This window comes from Ptiloglossa arizonensis, chromosome 3 (genome assembly GCF_051014685.1).
Source record: "Ptiloglossa arizonensis isolate GNS036 chromosome 3, iyPtiAriz1_principal, whole genome shotgun sequence".
In the NCBI taxonomy this organism is placed as follows: Eukaryota; Metazoa; Arthropoda; class Insecta; order Hymenoptera; family Colletidae; genus Ptiloglossa; species Ptiloglossa arizonensis.
The window spans coordinates 1,128,857-1,151,883 of record NC_135050.1 but is presented as its reverse complement, the minus strand read 5'-3'; the positions used below and the strand labels follow the sequence as shown (position 1 = coordinate 1,151,883).

General features: G+C 40.2%; 1 protein-coding gene and 1 non-coding gene across 2 annotated transcripts; both read left to right on the top strand.

Moving 5' to 3' along the window:
• Window positions 1-965: 965 nt before the first annotated feature.
• On the top strand, window positions 966-11,989 carry LOC143144565 (uncharacterized). Its single transcript, XM_076307109.1, has 18 exons — window positions 966-1,244; window positions 1,763-1,969; window positions 3,245-3,561; window positions 4,056-4,514; window positions 5,220-5,727; window positions 6,028-6,269; window positions 6,357-6,554; window positions 6,655-7,122; window positions 7,213-7,257; window positions 7,337-7,795; window positions 7,886-8,047; window positions 8,117-8,278; window positions 8,359-8,736; window positions 9,050-9,319; window positions 9,407-10,020; window positions 10,098-10,309; window positions 10,392-10,576; window positions 11,204-11,989. Exons 1-18 carry the CDS (start codon window positions 1,106-1,108, stop codon window positions 11,561-11,563), a joined length of 5,385 nt encoding a protein of 1,794 aa, XP_076163224.1. The 5' UTR covers window positions 966-1,105; the 3' UTR covers window positions 11,564-11,989.
• Window positions 11,990-12,291: 302 nt separating this feature from the next.
• Window positions 12,292-12,364, top strand: Trnav-uac (transfer RNA valine (anticodon UAC)). Its single transcript has one exon. It is a non-coding gene; the product is annotated as a tRNA-Val (tRNA).
• The last annotated feature ends 10,663 nt before the right edge of the window (window positions 12,365-23,027 follow it).

The following is a 23,027-nucleotide window of genomic DNA, read 5'->3' as shown; positions in this document are numbered from 1 at the left end:
CACGTATAACGTTGGTTAGATTTGTAAAATCTTAAAGAAGTGTCTTAAACGAATCTTAAAGAAAGTTAAATTACGTCGAAAAGAAGTTAAACGAAATCTCTTTCTTCGTCTCCTCTACCGAAATAAAATTCAATGAAATCTTATTTGTTGCATACTCGAACCACGATTTTTTCATCGAAAAAGTATTGCGATGCATTCGTCCCAGTTAATTTCTTACCAATCGTAACCGTACGTATATTACCATATGGATAATAAAACCGTTATCTCACGTTCGGAGAAGAAAAGTGCTCCACAAGGCACAACGGCTCGGGAAGTAACTAATTAAAACCTTCATAGCTAAACGATGATCGCATTCGCTCGCGGAACAATTAAAAATAACAAGCCCGAACCTACCGGGCTGATTTTCATTTCTTCCACGTATTGTTCATTCTGCTATGTCTATAAAAAGAAAAGAAAAACTTTTCGATAGGAATCTCGCGAAACGATTTCTCCGATTTGAAAGACTACTCTCGGTTACTACTATACCTCGTTACTATTATACTCGTTACTACTACTTCCGCTACTCTTGTGGAAAACTACGAACATCCCGACAAACGGAAGGGTATGAAAGAAACGTTGGTAAACGAACTTACGAGGTTCTCGTATCTGCCAAAAAACTGTATCCGTCTCGATGACGAAAAGACGATCGCCCAGCCTCTCTCCTCTATCCGTGTCCTGTGCCGCCACGTGTTATCCGAATCAGTGTCAATAGGAGGGAGGCGGAATTGTCATTAATGTAGACACATGTGTGGAACGTGTGCAAGACGACGGTGGATCGGCGTTTACAAGAAAGAACGGCGGGGAGGCAATAGCGTTAGAAAGGAGGGACCGAAGGGGAAGAAGAAGAAACGCGTGGGGAGGGTGGTGGTTGCATCGAGATCGCTATTGCATTCAGATAAGTTTCGCAGCGTTACGAGAGTCCTCGCGATCACACGACCACGATCCACGCGTATAGGGATCCACGCGAGTTCGCACAAGATCATTGGTGTCCTTTACGCGGTGAAAATTAAATTCGGGGTTAATTCGCTGTGAAAAGCATGCTTTGACGAGGAAAAAGGGGGTAGGCATGTGGCGGGACCACGTGGAGCAACGATGGAGAACACCGCGACTACCTCGCGCCATCGGCTACGTTTCTTCGGTGTTTTGCTTCCTCTTGGGATTGGGGTTGCATTCGGTGCTAGCCGATATCGCGTTGCAAGACATGGGCAAGTATTCGAGTAACTGAATCATTTCGAACGTTATCAAATTGAATACCGTAATTAGACACTCGTTTTCTACCAACAATGATACCCGACGACGACGAAAGATCGAAAGTCTCGGTTTCGAGTCGTTGATCGTTGCACCATAGTTTGTATAGGTGACGTGCACGCGTGGAAAAAGTTGAATCGGCCACGTAATAAAAGGTCCGTTTACCAGTGGATGTCATTTTAAGTGATCTCTATTGCGTTAATTGAGGCGCTGCCCGTAGCATGCAAAACTGCGCGTTCCACTCTGGAAAAGAGGACTTCTTAATGGGAACTGGTTTAAGCGTTCGTCGTAACGCGACGAGTTACGTCTATCGGGTTCAGGGGTTATTAGGTTTCCAGTTGTTTCGACGTGCTGTCGCCGATCGTGTTCGTTTCGTCGCGTCGCTACTCGTACGTTTACTCATTGTCGGGACCACGATACGTCGCGACGATGGACACCGTGAATTTCCCCCCCTTTTTTTTTTTAAACATTTCAGGGAAAGACGTCGCGGACTTCGTGGCCGGTACCGGAATGAGAGAGGAGCCTCTGGGAGTGACGGCGATCCAAGGACGTTGTCGCAGGAACGACACCACCGCTTACGAGATTACGGAAAACGCTATACTGACCATCAACACGAACACTCTGTTCCCAGCTGGCATAGCGCGTGATTTTTCCATTTTGGTCACCGCCAGGCCGAAACTCGGTCGGTAACCGCATGCGATCGATTCAATTCGTTTCAATTCAGCTCGATCGCGTAACATTCGCTTCCTGTTCCTCGTTTCCCAAACGTTACCGTTTCCAGGATCGTGTCCTCTTAGCTGTACGTTCGTCCCGACACGATTCGATCGAATAATGCGATACAGTAGGACTCCATTTACGTGAACCCAATTCGTACAACTAGGCGAGTTCGTGTAACAGGAGGAGAATAATTGTAACTTTTCGTTCGAATAACCGAATTTCTCGTTCGGACAAGTCGATAATCTCGTGCATTAATCTCGTTAATAGGAGTTCACCGATTATACACACTAATTGTAACTTTTTTTTCGAGTAATCGAATTTCGCTTTCGGATAAGTTGGGATGCGCTGGGATTCGTGCATTAATTTCGTTTCGCGTGCATTAATATTCTAGTAGTATTTCAATTTTTGTAACAACTGTTTCCATTCGTTGCCACTTCAGTCTCGTACTTTGTTATCTTTGACTAGCTCGCTCGACGTTAGATATCGTTTATTTTCCAACATTGAACACTCCAGATAGAGAAACAACAACCGCCTTTTTGGCAATTTCAATTTTTTCCAAAATACGAGTCAAGTTCTTAAAATACAACGAAATATAACTATTAGAGAATACAGTCGAAAGCCTGCTACGATCCATAAATATGTTTGCTTTAATTTTTGTCCGTAGCAGATGTTCGTGCAACTGAATTAACGCTGGGTAGTAATTCAAATAATAGAAATCCGATAGAAATTCGCTAATAATTCCCTAAATTGAGCATCGACGAAACATTCGTTCCAATAAATAGAGTTCTACTGTAGTTGTATAAGAACGGGTGTCCAGAAGAAGACCGCGTACATTACAAATTTTTCGAAACGAGTTTTCCCCTGGAACGCGATTTTCACACCAAATTTTGCGTTCGCGATTGTGTTCTCGTGATTCGGATTATTGTTTACTTTTCAAAACGGAAAAAGGACGCGTTGCAAATTTTTCGAAACGAGTTTTTCCCTGTAACGCAACGATTTTCACACCCAATTTTGCGTTCGCGATTGCTTTCTCGTGATTCGGATTATTATTTACTTTTCTATTACTACTATTATTATTATTATTTACCAGTTGGTTCTTTGATCGAGTAACGAATCGTTTGGAAATTTTCCAACGCATTTCACTAAACGTACGTCCCTCTTCTGGACGTCCGTTCGTATTTTTTCGAACGACGTGCCTTTGGTCGAACGATCGATTTCACAATGAAAAAAAAAAAATTAGGGTATCCGACTGCCACGCTGTTTGCCATCTACAGTGACAGTGGCGAGGAGCAGTTGGTGCTATCATTGGGCACTGACGTCACCCTCTACTACAGCACAACCCCGGATGACGGGGATAAACCGATTTCGTTCGGTGTTGATATTTCCGATGGAAAGTGGCATCGTTTAGGATTCAGCATCAAAGGCGACGCAGTTACGCTTATCGTCGACTGTGTCTCGCAAATTACGAAAGAGTTACGCAGAAACCTCTTGGAAACGGTCAGCGACAGTGGCATCGTAATCATCGGCCAGCAGCTCGTCGATGGCAATGTTTATTTGGTCGGTAGAACAATTTTCGAGTAAATAAAGTAATACAGTATTTTCTCGATAAATGCGAAAGGGACCAAAATTCACATTTATGATGAACCGTTCGTGAAACGATACACCTCTGTCTGTATTTCGTCGGCAGCGACGGCCATAGAAAACAACAGGATAGGAAAGAGAACTTGCCAAAGTTTAAAGCCAAATTGTGGCTTCGTTTTGTAATAATAACACTTTATTATTTTATATTAATAATATTTTCATTAACAAACAACCAATAATAAGAAAAATATTGTAATCAACTGGTGAACATCGTGAAATGTTACGTTAATCGTTTGACATTTACCGTAGTTTTTCACATTTATCGTGGACATTGGTTTCACATTTATCGCGGACACCGGTCTCACATTTATCGTGGAGACCGGTTTCATATTTATCGTGGACATCGGTTTCACGTTTATCACGATAATACTGTATTCCGATTCTTCGTGTTTTACCGAAATTCGTTACAGGGCGGTTTGGAGATGTTGAAGATCGCTCCGATTCCAGACGCAGCTTACGAAATTTGCACAGTCTTTGCGCCTGATTGTAGAAATCAAACAAGATACCCGTTCGGACAAACTGGTTACTCGAATGTACGAAATATCGGTCCTCTAGTACGCACCACGTTGCCCAGTTATTACGAGGATTCGGCGAGAGTCAATCAAACACGGAATTATCACGAAACGTATCGCAGCAATTTCCCCAGAGGCTATGGTAGACCACCTTTTGGAGTGTCTAATTTAAACGCATCCGTTAACAATCAACGTCAATTTTTTGAGAGTCAAACGGAAGAAGACTACGAGGAAGGAAATGGAGGAGGGAACGAGGATTCGTCGGTCGAAGACAATGACGAATACAACTTACCTCGCAAACCCACTCTCACGACGTACGCATCCAGACCAACCGTGGAAACGCTTTTTCAAAATGTCGTGAGTCGTTCATTTCTATGGTAAAAATATTTCAGACGAATGTTTCGAGAATTCTGAAAAATACGCTCGCAAATTTAGTCGTATATATTTCTTTATGTTCTACCAAAATTGATTTTTTGAAAATATTTTTTCAAAGTATCCACGTCTTCAAAAATATCCGTACAACAGGATTTTCTCGAGTCCACACAATTAACGAAGTTACAGACGTTTAAATTTTAAACGCGTTTTGCTCGAATAGTCTTTTAAACTATTTGATAATACATCTAAAGTTCTAGTGAACCGATTTTTTTTCAAATTTTAACAGAAATTTCAACAGATGTCTCTTTATCGTAGGAACTACAAATCTAAAAATTCAATGCTTCTTTTTCTATTTTTTTTATTCTTCGAGAATTTTTTCCTGTAAACTGGTCAGCCATTCGGACCAGTTTTTCAAGACACGCTTCACTTAAGATTATACAACACCTGTAATTTTAATTATTTTCATTTACAAAAAAATCGTAAGTTTAGCGTAAATGTGGATAGATACGCGTGCGAAAACTTTGTATCGAAAATTCTTATGTTTCCTTTGGAAAAGAAATTAGGAAGAATTAAATGTTTTCGGCTAGATTACCAGAAGTCTCCTCTCCTTTAAGCGAAGATAGAGTAAAATCTTGGAGCAAAGGGTTCCGGTTGTTGTAAATTGTACCTGAAAATAAACGTTTACAGATTGCCAATGGCATCGATGCAACTATGAAAGGTGAGTATCAGACAACGACACCAGAGACGCCTGACACTACTGGGAATTCGATTGGAGGATTTCAAGGGACGTTAAAATATCCAGAGTCTGTCGAAGGATCCTATTACAATCCCAGTTACTATAACGCTCGGGGACCATCGGGTCCACGTGGATTTCCAGGACCACCGGGTCTGCCTGGTTCACCTGGTAAAAAAGGAGAACCAGGAAGGGATGGGCTGTCGGGTTTGCAAGGCGCGCCTGGTCCACCGGGTAACATTTTCATCATACCATCTTTGAACCAACAAAACAACGAGAAAGGACCAGACACTCAGGCGGAAGCGTTGCGGCAAATGCTTTCACAACACATGATGGCCATGAGAGGTGTGGAAGGGCCGATGGGTATGACGGGTATCCCGGGTCCCGAAGGACCACCTGGATCTCAAGGACAAAAAGGAGAACCTGGTGATGTCGGAGAACCTGGACCACGTGGCGAAAGGGGTAAATATTACGAAATTCTTTACAACCATTCAATTAATATAGAATCCAAAACCATCGAGGAGCTTTATTAAATTTTTTGTCGTGTATTCGACCCATCCTGTTTACGAGAATTGATATTTATCGTTTAGAAAGGATCACGTGACACTCGAAGCAATTTTAATGTCTGCAGACAACAATTTTTTTCCGAACGATCTATAAATAGAACACCGGTGTGTATTGGGTTAGAGACAATTACTGGCTCTGTAGAGACAATTACTTTAGATTATAAACACGAAATAAAGGTAAATCGAATTTCTATAGGAATTGCTGGAACGACTGGTAGGGAAGGCAGACGAGGTCGACCTGGAAGAGACGGTGACAGAGGTATAAGTGGACCGCCTGGTATGAAAGGTGAACAGGGTGCACCTGGACTGCCTGGGCTACCAGGCGATAAAGGTGAACGGGGAGCGACAGGGATCACCGGAGAACCAGGTTTACCGGGTCACGAAGGAATGCAAGGCGATGATGGATCTCCGGGTTTACCAGGTTTACCTGGTGAAATGGTAAGAAAAATGCCACAGTGGTCATTATGTAACGATAAAACGTGTTTAAGTAGTAATAAAATCTCATATACTTCGAGATCATTTTAGGGACCCAGAGGATTCATAGGCCCACGAGGTTTTCCTGGATTACCAGGTAACCCTGGTATTCCAGGAAGCGAAGGTCCACAGGGATCAAAGGGAAATACCGGTCCGCAAGGACCTCCAGGTTCGTCGGGTCCGCCAGGTCCAGTAGGAGCAGTCGGACCACCTGGACCTCAAGGTCTTTTAGGACCAACTGGTTTAGTTGTAAGTTTTATTCGATTAATAATTGAAAAATAATCTTTAATAATCCTACGGATTCGTATAGAGAAAGTATACCTTTTTAAATGTTTCATAATTTTTACAGGGACCACAAGGAAAACCCGGAATTCCTGGCCTTCCAGGAGCAGACGGATCACCTGGTCACCCAGGAAATCCAGGAGTTTCTGGAATGAAAGGCGAACAAGGATCACAGGGACCGCAAGGTCCAATAGGGTTTCCAGGTGTTCGCGGAGTGAAAGGCGACGAAGGCAAACGTGGGGTACCCGGTGAACGCGGTGAGAAGGGAGAGAGAGGATTGGAAGGAGAGAAAGGTGATGCAGGCGGGAAAGGAGAATTGGGAACGACGGGTCCGCAAGGAATTCCTGGCTTGGAAGGTTTCGAAGGTCCCAAGGGTTTCGAGGGTCCACGAGGTGAAACTGGACCAACTGGTTCACCCGGTGAGAAGGGAAAAATTGGTTCTCCGGGTTTTGTTGGATATCCTGGGAATATTGGTGAGAAAGGTGATAAAGGACAGTCGGGCAGGCAAGGCTTTAGTGGGGATAAAGGAGAAAGAGTAAGAGAATCAAAATTTGTACGAAACATGATTGATGCACGAAGATTGAACATTAAGTTTAACGAAGTAAAATGTATTATTTTATTTTAGGGAAATAATGGCGCCCAAGGAGAACGCGGTGAACCAGGACCCAGAGTAAGTGAAGAAAACCCCACCATCGATGGGACTGATGGAAAAGTTAAATCAAATTATTCCATTAATGTTTTTTATAAAGGGTTTTCGAGGTGCTCGTGGAAGACGAGGAGCCGAAGGATTACCAGGACCAAAGGGTGATACGGGACAGCCAGGTCCTCCAGGATTGCAAGGAGAATCTGGACCACCTGGCGTTGAAGGTCCTCGTGGTTTTGTCGGACCCTCGGGGCAAGCTGGTCTCGATGGGAAAGACGGTATTTCTGGTCCACCCGGAGAACGTGGACCTGTGGGAGATTCAGGACCTTTGGGACCACCGGGCACACCTGGTGTAATAGGACCGCAAGGTCCCGCTGGGGAACCCGGTCAACCCGGAGAACCAGGAAGTCCAGGAATTCCTGGAATTCCGGGAGAAACAGGTCCACCTGGCGAACAAGGAAAAGAAGGACCACCCGGAGTATCTGGTTTACCAGGAAAAGAAGGTCCACCTGGTCCTAGTGGTTTACCAGGATTCCCCGGCGACCGAGGACTGAACGGTCCACCGGTTTGTTTCATTTTTAATAATCTTAGTTGCTACTTACAATGTCAGGTTTTTTATAAATCCAAGTATGTTGTATTTGCTTTATCAATGAAGGGAATGCCGGGTACCAAAGGGGAAATAGGTTTAACAGGAGCTCAGGGTCCATCGGGTGATAAAGGTGCTCAAGGAGAACCCGGGAAGGATGGCGGAGTTGGACCTCAAGGCACTCAAGGACCGAAAGGACCGCAGGGACCAATTGGTTTGAAAGGCAACACGGTAATAATACGTAAATAAGTTAATAAGAAATGAAAGAATCGTGTTACATGGTACATTTTGATTTATTAGGGCGAAGCTGGATCGGCAGGACCTATTGGACGAGACGGTTTACCAGGACAACGTGGATTACCAGGGCCTCCAGGTCCTGTTGGAGTTCCAGGAGAAGATGGAGATAAAGGAGACGTTGGATCACCTGGTGAGAAGGGATTCAAGGGATCTCAAGGAGAAATGGTGCGTATAATTCAATTTAAAGTTGGTGAAATATAAATTTCATTATGTCCATACCTACACGTTATTGTTATGTTTAAAAGGGTCCTCCGGGACCACCTGGTGTGCAAGGTCTTCGTGGTGAACCTGGTGCTGTTGGTCTGCCCGGTGAAAAGGGACCACCGGGAGAAATTGGAAGACAAGGTTCGAAAGGTGAAGATGGTCCTGTTGGCGCACCAGGTTCATCTGGGCCTGTGGGTCCACAAGGATTACCTGGTCCACCTGGATTAAAGGGAGAAGTCGGTGATGCCGGTACAATTGGTCCTGTAGGGCCAGCTGGAAGTCCAGGTGAACACGGTCCAAGAGGACCTAAAGGTTCTGAAGGTTCACAAGGTCCTCCAGGATTGGAGGGTCGTCAGGGAAGTAAAGGAGACAGTGGAGCGCCAGGACTTTCTGGTACAAACGGTCCTGAGGGAAAGCCGGTAAAAAGCTTTATTTTACATGAATTAATCGTTCTTCAGATTAGCACTACCAAAGGAATCAATTTGACTTGTTCCAAATTTCTTTTTTGAATTACTTAATTATTAACGGTGTCTTTGCCTACAATATTCTTGAGCAATTATAAAAATAGACAACTAATGGTACTTTTAAATTAATTTACCCTTTCTCCATTTAACTTTGAAGATTTGTATATGGTCTGATACAGATAGTAATACGTTCATCATTGATAATTCTAGTGTTAAAAATATGAAAGTGGCAAAATTATTACGTGCTATTGTTTAATATGTGTTATAGGGTGAAAGAGGCCCTTCGGGTCCAAAAGGTGAAGAAGGTAAAAGTGGGCCACCAGGACCATCTGGTAGTCGTGGAATAAATGGTCCTGAAGGACCAAAAGGTCATGTAGGACCTCCTGGTTTCCCTGGTCCTCCTGGGGAGCCAGGTTTAGTCGGTCCAAAAGGAGAACCTGGCAAAGATGGCGAGGACGGTAAATATGGAGATCCTGGACCACCAGGAGACATTGGTCCGCCAGGAAAAGAGGGATTGCCCGGTCCATCTGGGAAACCGGTACAAAATAATATAACATTAATATCAGCCTTTATAAAAAATTTAAATTCCAATATCGTAAATATAAGTAATTGATTCGTCGTTCAGGGGCCAGAAGGTCTAGCAGGTTTGCAAGGGGGTCCAGGAATGCCGGGAGAGAAAGGAGACATGGGTCCACCTGGAGCACAAGGACTTCAAGGTCGCACAGGACCTCAAGGTGTACCAGGACCGCAAGGTTTACCGGGTCTTAGAGGTCTTCCGGGACTTGCAGGAGAAAATGGCCCTCCTGGTATGTCGGGGGCAATTGGCAATCCTGGAAAAGTTGGACCTGTCGGACCCAAGGGTCCAAAAGGTGACAGAGGTAAAAGAGGACTCAAAGGACATCGCGGTGAACTAGGCTACGTAGGAATTAAAGGCGAACAAGGCGAAAAGGGAGAGCAAGGAAAACGGGGTGAACCTGGTCCCGAGGGATCCAAAGGTGACCAAGGACCGCCAGGATCAATTGGATTCAAAGGGAACGACGGACCTCCGGGACTTCCTGGAATGGAAGGACCATTGGGACCTAAGGGCAACGCTGGAAACGATGGACCAAAAGGCGAAATGGGTCCTCCGGGTCCTCCGGGACCTCCTGGTCCACCCGCTGAACAACCAATGATCCCTCCGGAATTATTGTTCACGAGAGAACAGCTGCTGAGAAAGAGACGCGATGTTTCGAAAGACATGTAAGAAAATTTTTATCGACGCGGAAAGTGTGAATCCACTTTCAAAGATATTATTGTAATGTGTGTGACCATTACAGAGACGAGAAAAACGAAACAGATATAAATTCGGAAACCTTACACCAAGGCGACTACATCGAGGAGGAATTAGGGCCCAAGTTCTTGGACATGTATAGCTCTATATACGCTATGAGACAAGAACTGGATCGAATACGCAAACCGATTGGAAGCAGAGAAAATCCTGTAAGAAGTTGCAAGGACCTATTTTACGGGCATCCACATTTTAACGACGGTCAGTGTTTTATTCGTGGCAACTGAAGATTTGTAATTCTATCGGTGTTACAAAAAATTTGATAATATTCTGCGAAAAACAGGCTGGTTCTGGATCGATCCGAACTTAGGAATGGCTGACGATGCTGTGTACGTTTACTGCAATATGACGAGCATGGGCGAAACTTGTGTGTATCCCGACATTCATGTGAGCGAAATGCCGAATATACCGTGGAGAAAGGAAGATAACAATACTGACTGGTATTCGAACCTACGCGGAGGATTCAAAGTGAGTTTGGGTATATATTGGTGGTACAGGCAACTGTTTCAGGTCATAACTCCGTTATTAATGCATTTATGAAAAAGTGTCAAAGGAGAAAGGTAAATGGCTCGAAAAGCACTACATCTGTCGAATCTTAGATTTCTTTCAAATTCAAGAGTGCATGTGAAATTACGAATTGCGTCCTTCCTTTAAATGAAAATGCATATTTTTTGTTGGACAAATCCATTCCCCTGTTCATTCTTAAATAAGGATTTTCAAAAATTATTAAGATATCGAAGCCAAACAAATTATTAGTTTTCGAGACATTTTCAAAAAATGTCTTTATTGAGGAACGATGTTTACGTTTGCAACATAGTCATGAAGCGTTTCAGCATCTTCTTTAATAAAGATATTTTTTGAAAGTATTTTGGATGGAGTATTTTTTGAAAGTAGGAATGGATCTGTGCAACAAAAAATATGCATTTCCATTTAAAGAAGAGATGCCGTTCTTAATTGTACATGCTTTGATATTTTTTCGTAAATGCATTAATAACGGAGTTATGACCTGAAACAGTTGCGTGGATCAACCAGTATATGCAACGCGTTTAATTCGAATTAATTTGAAAAAATTCTCACTAACTATTTATATTATAGATTACCTATGAGACTATTGGCGTGGTGCAATTAAATTTTCTGCGTCTGTTAAGTCAAGAAGGTTATCAGAATTTTACTTACACCTGTATCAACAGCGCTGCCTGGTACAATACTCCGAATCATAATTATAATTCTTCGTTGCGACTGCTCGGTGCGAACGAAGACGAATTTTCATATACCGGTGTTAAGCCACAAATCTTAGTGGATGGTTGCAAGACGCATAAGAATAAAGGGAAAACTGTGTTCTTAGTTCAAACAACGAAATTAGAGCAATTGCCGCTGGTGGATTTCTATCCAGTTGATTATGGTTTACCACATCAGGCGTTCGGTTTCACGTTTGGGCCAGTTTGCTTCAAGTAAATCGAATTATCGAATTTCCATTGGCAAGACTGAATTTCAATTGTATATTATTGTCTTCCATTAATTTTTCTCTGTCGCAATGATATCGAGATAAATAAAACTTAAATTAAGAATTAATGAAATTCATCGTTATGTACACGGCGTTTTACCAAATGTAAAACGCACAATAGTTAGAATATTGAAGCTTTTTATGTACTTACAACAAGTACGGATACTTCCTCCGGTTTATGTATTCGATGAAATGAAAAAGTGCTATACAAAACTTAAGTAGAACTTAAGACGTGCAATATAAGGCGGACGCTGTTATTTATATAGAATCCACTGTTAATATTGAAATCGGTTTCAATGCCATCATTGTGTGATGAGTATTGATATTCTGTACAGGCCGACTCTTTCATATGTTTATAAATAAATTGCAATAACATAGTTGATTTCTATTAATGCATTACCATAATGTATAATATTTAAACTAATTATATATACATGAAGTTACACATCTTTTTTTATACACGTAAGTATCTATAGTTCTTTAAAATGTGTTGCATGGAGTACTTTTAATAGCTTCATTATCTAAAATTGCACGATATCTGTTTTAAATCGATAATATTATAGCGTGTAACTTTTCAAATTTATTTGGTTTTTTAAATTGAAATTAAAGTTATTTGCAAAATTCTTATTAGAATTAATCGAATAATATATATATTATATAAAAAACCCTTCATCCAACAGGTTCCGTGGTGTAGCGGTTATCACGTCTGCTTTACACGCAGAAGGTCGCCAGTTCGATCCCGGCCGGAACCACGCTTCTTTTTTAATATTTATTTTCATTCTAATTTTAATATCTGTACTGAATTAATATTAATTTCACAATACATTTTTTTATTCGTTAAATATTCTTGCAGAATTGTCTAGAAAAACCAAAAAGTTTATATAACTGATGTTTTCTTTAACTCGAACATTTACCATAATATTACTCGCGTTCAAGTACACTCGGTCGCAACGGTCAAAAGGTGACACAATTATGTATTTTAATATATAATTACTGGTCCTCTGATAATTCATGACCGTGTTTAGTATATCGAGATGTTGAGATGTTGATTATGAAACCTCTACTCTAGAAACTACTTATTTTGTAGAAAAGTTAAAATAAATCGAGGTATATATTTCAGAATCTTCAACTCTACGAAGAAATAAAACATAAAAGAATCTAATACGCTTAATAATTTCGGAGATGAAAATTCATTAACAGAGCTTAGTTCTGTGAAAATGGGCAAAAATCACAAACTTCCATTTTTTAAACATATTTTAAATGATCAAATAACGAATTATACTCTTAATTTTGCATGGATTACAACATATTTTAACCACAATGAAATTTCTATTTTCGACTACAAAAAGTAATCGATTTGACACGAAATGACTGTAATATTCTTATTTTCGCATTACTTTCCCAATGCGTTCATCCATTTGTAAAACGATACATTAATGAATCGCAGTATTTAAATATAATTTAAATATAGGTGAAACGGTACGTGTAATTCAGTATGTATACGTCACGTTAAATACACGTTAAACTAGGGATCTCTACTAGAGATTCTCTAGTATAATTGTTTGTTTAATAAGTTTTATCGAACGACAAAATTTATTGAACAATCTAGTAGCTATGTTTTCAAATAAGTCGTGAATGTGTAATAACAAATTTCATGAAATTTCGTCTCTATTAAAGTAATCCGATTCTAAGACGACAGAAGTTTCTAAATTTCTATCTCTCTAAAAAATCCACACATTCGAGCAGTAATGTACATAACTAGTCGATCGTTATATCATAGAATCGTAGTTTTCTGCGCATCTGAAACTACGTTAAAAATAACATTCTCCTACGTCCTCGTATTTTATCCACTCGTTTTCTCGGAACAGAGTGAGTTAACTTGTCAGTCGGTACTTACCAGTAGCTGAACTCCGCGGAGTTGTTGGACAGTTAGGCGAGCCACATCGATTCGCATCTTGGAAGGGCTGAAAGCGAGAAGCGATTGAGGAGCGGGAGGGATCGACGGAATTCGCGAGAATGGCGTTATATGCGTGGGCGAATCGTGAGAAGGGACAGGTGGCATCTTGTCGTGGTGGTCGATGGTTCACACTTCCAGCTCGTTCTCCTCTGGTGGCAAGAAAACCAAAGTGACGGTACAGGGCCGCTTTTATCGTCGACCCTCTTCGCCGCAGCTGAGTCTGCAACACGAAGCGAAATACATCGGGGGTAACTTTTTTCGAATTATATCTGGATCATCCGCGAAATAATTTATTATCACCGTCTGGAATACTATTAACATTAGAACTACCGATAGATTCCAGTGTGTTAAAGTGTACCTCATATGTATTTCAGGAAACTAGACATTGAGAAAAAAGAAGAACTTATGAAATTGATTGTTATATTCATAGAATAGATAAAGTCGTCAAGTCTTGAAAATATGTTATGGAATTTAAAATCAATTTCTTTGTGAAAGCAGTTGAAAAATTTAGTGTTAAATATTAACGTGTCGATGAAAAAGTTACGTATCGAGTAAAACGAAGCATTTCCAAGACTTTTTGAAAAATTAAAGGTTCGTTCTTTTCGACAAGAGCAAATTGTTACTTATTATTACTTAGAAAATCATGTATTGTTTTCTCAACGTTTCGATCGATGTGTTCTATCCCTTTTGGAGGCTTTTTTACGTAACTTACCTATTTCTCAAAAGTAAAAAATTGGAAGATAACTTGGAAGAATTACATATGGTTAACAAATATAATGAAAACAGAAAAAGAAAATATACAAGTATATATTATAAGAAATTGTCATTTGTTACAGCTCGTATTTAAATCTTAGAAAGGAGAAGGAAGTATTCGAGTACATCTTACGAATTGTTAATCAAAGCGAAATCGTAGATTATGATTATTAATGTCGTTAATTGATACAGATAAAGAGCGTCAAATTGGAAACGAAATGACTTGTAACGAGATAATAAATTTTCTTTTCCAAGAAATTGTACGTGTTAAAAAATAAAACTTTGCGAGATGCACGACGATTTACTCACATACGAGTAAACTTTAAACAAGACAAGAAACGACGACGACTTTACAGTTGATAAACGTAACACGGAAGCTCTATTTTTGTCTACAGGTTTGTGCGAGATTATCTCACAAGTAAAACTTTTAGTTTATTCCTAACACCGGTTAGTTAAGGTATAAATAAGGATACACCATTCGGTATTTGTAAAGAAAATAAAAATACACGGGCACATTTCAAGAGACCCATTTCGTGTGATAACGTGTATACGAAACGTCGAGAGCGAACACAAGCCGAGTTCTTTTGAAACGTAGCCGTCCCTGTCCCCGAGCACTCGCCTAAGAAGTAGTGTGGGGGATAAAAGGTTTCCTTGTTTAACAAAATATCGTCTCCGAGCCATTAGCCCGACCGTTACCACTTCAACGCGATTTTCTGCTCCTGCCACGTCGAGGAGGTGCTTCAGAATCTGCGGATCCTTCGACCTATCAAGTGCAGACTGCTTGCTCTTCCCCGACGGAATCGCTACGGTGCAGTTGAAATTAATTTTTCTGATTTGCCATTTCATTTGATTTTTTTTAATAATCTAATCTTCTCCTCGTTGAATGTTACGAACTGCAATGAATTTTCTGTGTCTCAACGAATATGTTCGTAATTTAATTTTTCATTTAAATATATAATACAATGTTACAAAGCTGATTTCCATTAGGAGTGAAAACTTATTTGAGCAAGGAATCGTACAAAAAATAACGATCTTTATCTTTGTTAAATAACCGGTAACATTTTTATATTTTTTTTCATTCGTTATTTAAAATTTGAATGGAAATACACAAATTTTTTCCGTCCTTGAAACAATATTTGTGCGGTAATATTATCGGTGTAGGTAAAGCATAACACCATCAAGGATCAGTGGACGTGTAACGCGTAGGAAGTAGATGACGATCATTGATTTTCAGGCAATAATAAATAAAATATTCATCGACGGTGCTCGTTCTTTACGTCTGTCTCTCGTAATTGTAATTTAGCGGTCCGCACCGTGTGAAATGCACAGGTGCCGCTCACTAACATTTCATCGCTGTCGTCTTTCTGAGAAGTACATGAATCAGATGGCTACTTTAAAAGAAATTTTTTTTAGACTTAGTGGCTCTTGTTAGAGTCAATGTCGAAGCTAATTAAAATCTATCGCAGCGAGTCGTTGCTATCGATCGGTTGTTAAAAAAAAGGAATAAAGAAAGAATCTAAGTAAAGATCACTATATCATATTCGTGTACGTAAGTGGTGACCTTTCAAAGTAAAAGAATTTATTTTTGAACGTTAAAAATTTTGCAATTTTCCCCGAGTCTTGAGAAAAAGTATATACTTATATACACTTACTTTGTATATATTTGCAAAAATATTAAAGTCAAGTGTTACAATTGCGTCTGTGTGGTGTTTATATTTTTCCGTTCTTAACATAGTTTCTTTATCGCAGATTTATTAATAAAAAATTGTTAGATCGCTAAAATGACAAAGTTCCATTCGATATAATCGTACAAACGCTTTTTACTTCATTTGGTACGTGTTACGCGCAATGAAAAATGATCAACGTAAGTGCATCTAATTTTGATACCAAAATAGTCATCGACACTTTTAAATATTTTCAAATAATCTACAAAATATGAAAACCGACTATAGCAAAACGATATGAAAGCGCAAGTTACACTCGTTAGCATCTCCATTTTAATTTATGCAACTTTACTGTTCGTCCACCAAATTTTTACATTTTCCGCCACAATTATTTCATTTCATCTTTCCATCGAGTCCAACGCTATTAGACGAAAAATTCGTTTCATCTACTTGATCATAATAGAATCGTGTAAATCAAATAAATATGCACATTTCGTTTAAAACGAACCATAGACTACTAAATATTCGTAACGCATTCGTTCCGTTTGCGATGCATTCGCGAGACCTATAATTGAAAAATTCCAATGTACAAAGAAAAATACACAGATCGCTCCTACGAAACTTACTTTCAGAAAGTAGGCAGACCTCCTCGTCGGACATCGAAGCGTGTTACAATTTTCTGGACTCGGTGCAAAGTTAAAAAAAAAAATAAGCAAATTTGTTGCTCGCGTTCCCGAGTACTCTCGGATCTCCGCGATCGCATCCCCGTGCCCGATGCACCTGATCCGCGACAGAAAATCCTCAAACGTGTTACAAGGAAGAGGGTGGGAGGGGTACAAACGACAAGACGTCGATGTGGATGGTGGTTCCTTCCTCGCGGGGGCACACGGATCCCGGATCCTTCGCGTCGAACATTCTCCCCGGTTATTAGGGGAAACGCGCGAGGAGTTGACTTTCGCGCTTCCGGCGGTGGAGCTTTCCACGAGGGTGGTTGCGTTCGCTCGACCCCGACGCTGTGGCCGCACAACCACCTCCGAGTCGCGAGGTTCGTCGCATCGCCCCGCCTATCGGCCAATCGTCTGTGGTCCTCGGTTACCCCCTCTTGGTGCGCGCACGATCGCCCCGTTGGGGCGTGTTACCCGGCGGAGGCGATCAACGGCGACCTACCTTGGCCACCCCCGGGAGCGGCGAGTAGAGACCAAAAATTACGAGCCATAGATCACGCGTACACGGTGTGCACCCATCGACGTGGCAGTCCTCGAGATAAAGGACCTCCGGTTCGATTTAACGCCGCGCTCGGTTCGGTCGCTCTCCGGTCACGTCGGTCCGCGATCCTCGGTGCCCCTCGACGCCCTTCTCTTGCGACGCGGGCGCTGCCTAACACGGAGGGAACACGTCGATCGAAACGCGAGCACGAAAAGGTTCGAATTGTTTTTTCCCGACGTTTTTGGAACGTGGAATGGAATCCGTATACGAGCAGTTTCGAATTGTTTTTTCACAACGTTCGGGAACCTCGATCGAAACGCGCGAACAGGAAGAGGTTCGAATGGTTATTTTCGCGACGTTTGGGAACGTTGATCAAAACTCAAATACGAAAAGGTGCGATTTTTTTTTCTAAGAGAAAAAGAATTCGAATTGAAGAATTGTTTTTCCACGACGTTTTGGGAACTTGGCTGCTCATTGTAGACGATGTTCGGATTTTTCAGGGGGGATCGAGTTTCGTCGAGTTTCGCGGGAAATTCGTTTTTGAAATTGTTTCTTCATTTTTAGCTGTTCTCGGTTCGTGTTGCACGGTGATTCGACACACTCGCGATGCATTTAAAGGGAAAATTAATCAGGATTTGGGGAATAGTGTCAACGCGAGTAAACAGTGTCTGGGTGACTTAAACGAGTACATCATTTTTATAGGAGCGACTTTCTTAATAATTATTTCTAACGGTGGTTTCTCGAGCCTGTTGCATATTTTTCTACGGTTCGGACGATAATATAAGACCGATTCAGAATGATTTTTGGTTCGATAAACGAATCTAGTAGCTTCGAGCATAAGATCGAGTCGAAAGGACCTATAATCATTGTTGTATATGATATCGTGATACTTTTACGCATGGAATAATAACAGAGGCAATTTGTAAAACGAATTGAGCGATGTTCTATCGAATACAGTACAATTTGGTACAACGAGTAGAAATTAAATTGCAGCAAAAATTTCTCGCGTGATTATTTTTAATTTGTAAAAGAAAATGGAGGTTCACACGATGGGTACTTGTAGGTCGAAATTACGTGGCAAATTTTAAGTTTTTCGTCACTTTGCTGCCCAAGTGCAAGATATTTGGTATTCAGTGTTAAATTGTAGTAAATACGGTGAATAAATACGGCTTAATTTGTTTCATAAATTGACCATGTCGTTATCTCAGCGGAAGTATAAAAACCACTTTTTCATAGACCGCGCGGTCCTTTTAAGAATCGAATGTCGAGAAACGTTTCCTAAGTTTGAATCGCGGGAGTGGCAACAAAGAAAATAATGGTTCAACTAAACAACTTGTTTCTTTTTGAACGAATCAAGATGGGCACCGTCGCTGGTTTAGGAACTTGGAGAGGAAGGGAGGCATCGTTAGAGATTCGTTTATGAATATCTTCGATACTTTCGAGAACCATCGAACCAGCTTTCGAATATCCATAATAGGATTCTTCTATCGAAATTGCATCCAACGGACCAGCAACTTGTCCAGATCACTTATTAGGTAAGAAAGAAACGTTAATTTTATTTACAAGGATGTTCATTATAGTATCATAACATCTGTAGGAAACTTTGGTTTTTCTTAGAATGTACACTACCGGCCATTTGCACGGGGATGACTCTATGTTTCGAACTTATTGAATATTTTCACGCAACAAATACACTTTGTTAACGCTAGTTTTACTCTTTTCTCTTATCGGAGTGCATTATGAGAAAAATATAAGTATCGATAAAACTTACTGAATACGAATTACGATAATTTTTAACAAACTCAACAAATAAAACCTCGTTTTTGCTGTTAAAGAAAGTGGCATTTCCCGCGAAAAATTCAATTCGATTTTAATCGGGAGTAACTACAAATGACTTCTATTGTTTTTTGCGAACTTTCTTCGGTTCAAACGTTTCCGTCGATTGTAAATTCAGTGTTGTTCCTCTATTTTAACGTGGTAAATATATTTTTTGAAAAAATGTTTCCAACAAGAACATTTTTGATTAGAAGGCATTCGTCGAAAAAAATTTGACTGAATTTAGATTCATTTCGTGCAATTGAACCGTAATATTAACTCATGTTTCTTCACGAGTTTATTGATTTTAATACGCTATTTTATCTTTATATGTTATTTGTCTTGAAAACGAAGCCTTCGATGCAATTTCATCATTCCACATTTTCGTCTTATTTCAACCGTAGAATCTCCTTGGCCCAATTTGTACCATAAATTTCGTCCCATATTGTATAAATACACAGTTAAAATCACGCTTTTACTACCACATACATTTCTCTCGAAAACGAAGCCTCCGATGCAATTTCATCAATCCACATTTTATCTTATTTCCATCGTAGAATCTCCCTGGTCCAATTTGTACTATAAATTTCGTCCCACTCCGTACTTACGCACGGTGGTGTACTTTTTTAAGCGGTTCGATACGAGGGAACACTCCCCTATGTGACACCGACGCGAAGCGCGTTAAAGAATAGTCAAAATTATAGGTGGTCGGTTACTCGGATCGAACGATCGAAGGGAATTGGGACCGACCACGGGCCAGATTGTAGAATTCGTGAACTTCGCCGAAATTGCGACCCTAAGAGCCCCCTTCTCCCCCCCCCCCCTCCCCCTGTGGTACGAAACGTTTAGCCGTGACACGAGTTGTCCGACGGTTCGGTAATTATCCGTGAGTAAACGCACCTGTAAGCCCAGGTTTTCGGCACCGAGGCGTGTAATTGTCCGTCCACGGCTCGCTTCCTTGCCGTGTAATGTACGTCATTGCGTTGGGTCCACGCATATGCCGAAAGTCGTACGCACATGGCGAAAAACGTCGTGGCGCCCCGTGGAAGTACAAATTCGTTGGGTGACGATATTCTGTCGCACGCGATCTCGATCACCACCGCTGTACCCCGAATTCAACGTGTTTCGAGCACTCCGTGTGGGCGTGCCCGTACCCTTTAAACTCTGTACTAAAGCAGGCAAATGATACACAATTACCACCGTGGCGCGTAACAGTTATTACAGGGTAACCGTACGTGTCATAACCGGCGTCGTTCTTATTCACGATCGTTCGACGAGAACCCTCCCCCTACCCCGGTTAATCGAAGAAGCAGCTTGACTTCGGTATTCTTTAATTTGCATCCCGTGGACGCGATCGTAATTACGTATTCGATCGCGGTGGTGTCCGTGGCTCGAGTACCAGCACCACTTTGCGCCACCGTTCGCGATATTATTCGAATCTCGCGTCGAGTATAAGTTAAATGCATTGTCGACACATTTCTTCGATCGTTGATTCCGATTGTGAGAGAAAATTCTGAGTGGATAGGTACTACTATTACCTTATATCGTAATAATATTACGGTATTGTATTAGAACGATGGACATATTTTTTTATCATTTCTGGGGAGGTGGGGTACTATTTTTTGTCTTGGAATATTATCTGCCTTGAATTATTACAATATAAGGTTTCGATTGTAAGAAATTCTGAGTAGGTACTATTTTTTGTTTTAGAATACTCTTTTCCTTATATTATTACAATATGAGAAGATAGAGAGCATTTTATGGTGAACGTCCCACTTGTTGACATATTTTTTAATAATCGGTTCCAATCGAAGTAGAACATTCTGGGTAGGTAGTTACTATTTTTTGCTTTATAATATTATTTTCCTTATACTGTTACGATATGTAAGAAGACAGAGTATTTTACGGTAAACCTTGCAATTGTCAACCCGTTTCTTGACAATCGCCAGTTAAACGATAATAGAAAATTCTGGGTAGTATTTTTTGTCCTATATTATTTTCGTATATGCTGTATTATATTATAGGAAGACAGAACGTTCTACAGTCAACGTCCTAATTAACGACTTCTTTTGATAATCGTCGACTCGAGCTCTTTACAAACAATAGAAAATTTCGATATTATTTATTGTCTTATAATATCTACTATTTGCCTTATATTATTACTATACAAGAAGAGAGAGCATTTTATGGGCTACGAACAGCATATTTTACCCTTTTTTTTAACGAACCAATAGTTTATTATACACTTAAATTCTTGAGAAACGAGTCATCGATGTTCGTACGAGTATTCGATCATATAGTAAGTGCCTCAGTCGTTGCATCGACTGCGTTATGCACAAGCGTTAGAGAGCGTTACGAAAAACATAAAAATCTCGTAAATGTATCGAAGTTTACGAAAACGTTATTTTTCTTATCACGTGTATTGGCCAAAGATGGTTTCAATTTGTCGAGATTGTATAACAATCGACTGGAAGTACTCGTGCACCAGTTGTTCAACCGGTATCACGACAACTGAAAAGGATCTATTATATGAAGTCACGGGTATCTCGGAACGAGTGTCGTGCACGGCATACTCGACCGAGTCACGCAATCACTGCCAATCGTGTGAAGTGTACACGTGCACGACCGAAACTAATTCTACACAGCCGCCGTTGTACTATTATAGTATTAAAATCGGTTTAGGAGTCGGATTCGACTTCCCTGGTCTCCCAAATGATGGGCTTAATGGAAGAAAATACACACCCTCTGGTTCGCTCGATCGGATATTTTTTCACACAAATACAAAAAACAAAACAGATGTACAGATTCGTTCGGTTAATTGCTCTTTACAGATAAGACTGCATCCTAATTGAACGATAATTCCGATTAAACCATCAACACGACAAAAAAAAAATGAAAGATAAGAAAATGTCGATTGGACAAAATTCGACATCATTCTTTATCCTTTGTTTTGTTTTATCGTATTGGTCGAGCAGTGATTTGTCGTTCAGTTAGGCAAAATTGTCTATTGGATAAAATTTGACATTTTTTTTTTATCTTTTGTTTTTTTTTTTATCGTGTTGGTCGGTCGGTCGGTTAGATTTGTCATTCAGTTAGGATGCAATTTAACGATTAGCAATGGGATCGATACAGATACTACTGACGATATTTGATCAACTCGATAAGAGGTGTCGTTGTGTGTTGAAATTTTAAATATTTGGCATCATTTTTCGGTACCGATAGTCCTTAAAGCGATTCCAGATTGGTACTGTATCGATTCAAAACCTGTTTGAAGTTTCACGATGGTATCGATATCCATTTGATACTTTACGAATGTATCGATATCTGTTCGGCACCTAACGAGAATTTTGCCAGAAAGTATTTATGCATTATAGCAATTTTCATTTTAGCTAAAAGAACATAAATTGTTAATAATTTCAAAGATCGAGGAATTAATATCTGAAGAAAGGAATCGTTTAAAAGACAATAAAGTTAATAAAATGGTATTTTTTAATAATATTCTATGTATATATAGATGAGAGATCCATGAGAAGAATATACATGTACACTTCTCTTCTATCGTATCATTGTCAATATATTTCTTTTGCGATAAAAGAGTTCCCCTTGTTGATATCCGTAAACTATTATTACTATTAAAAATATTGTCTTCTATTATACGACAGTGATTTACAATCATAGAGGCACTGCGTTGATATACGTCGACCGATTATCGTGACTTTGAAAGCATCTTTTATTCATAACAATTAGCGACATTGCTGATAATAAGTCACTCACAGTATTATAATTATATAGACAATAACATAATTAACAAGGTATACGTGCGTTAGCTGTACTCGTGGGTATTTATAGGATTTATATTTTTAACAAATATTGACAAGATTAATTTTTATACAGATTTAATCACCGAACTAATGTAGACTCCAAAAGTAAGTAAAACTTGTTATTTCAATATACATACGTTGTACATACTATAATTTTTTAATTACAAACGATTACAGGAAACGCTCGAATTATTCCTCT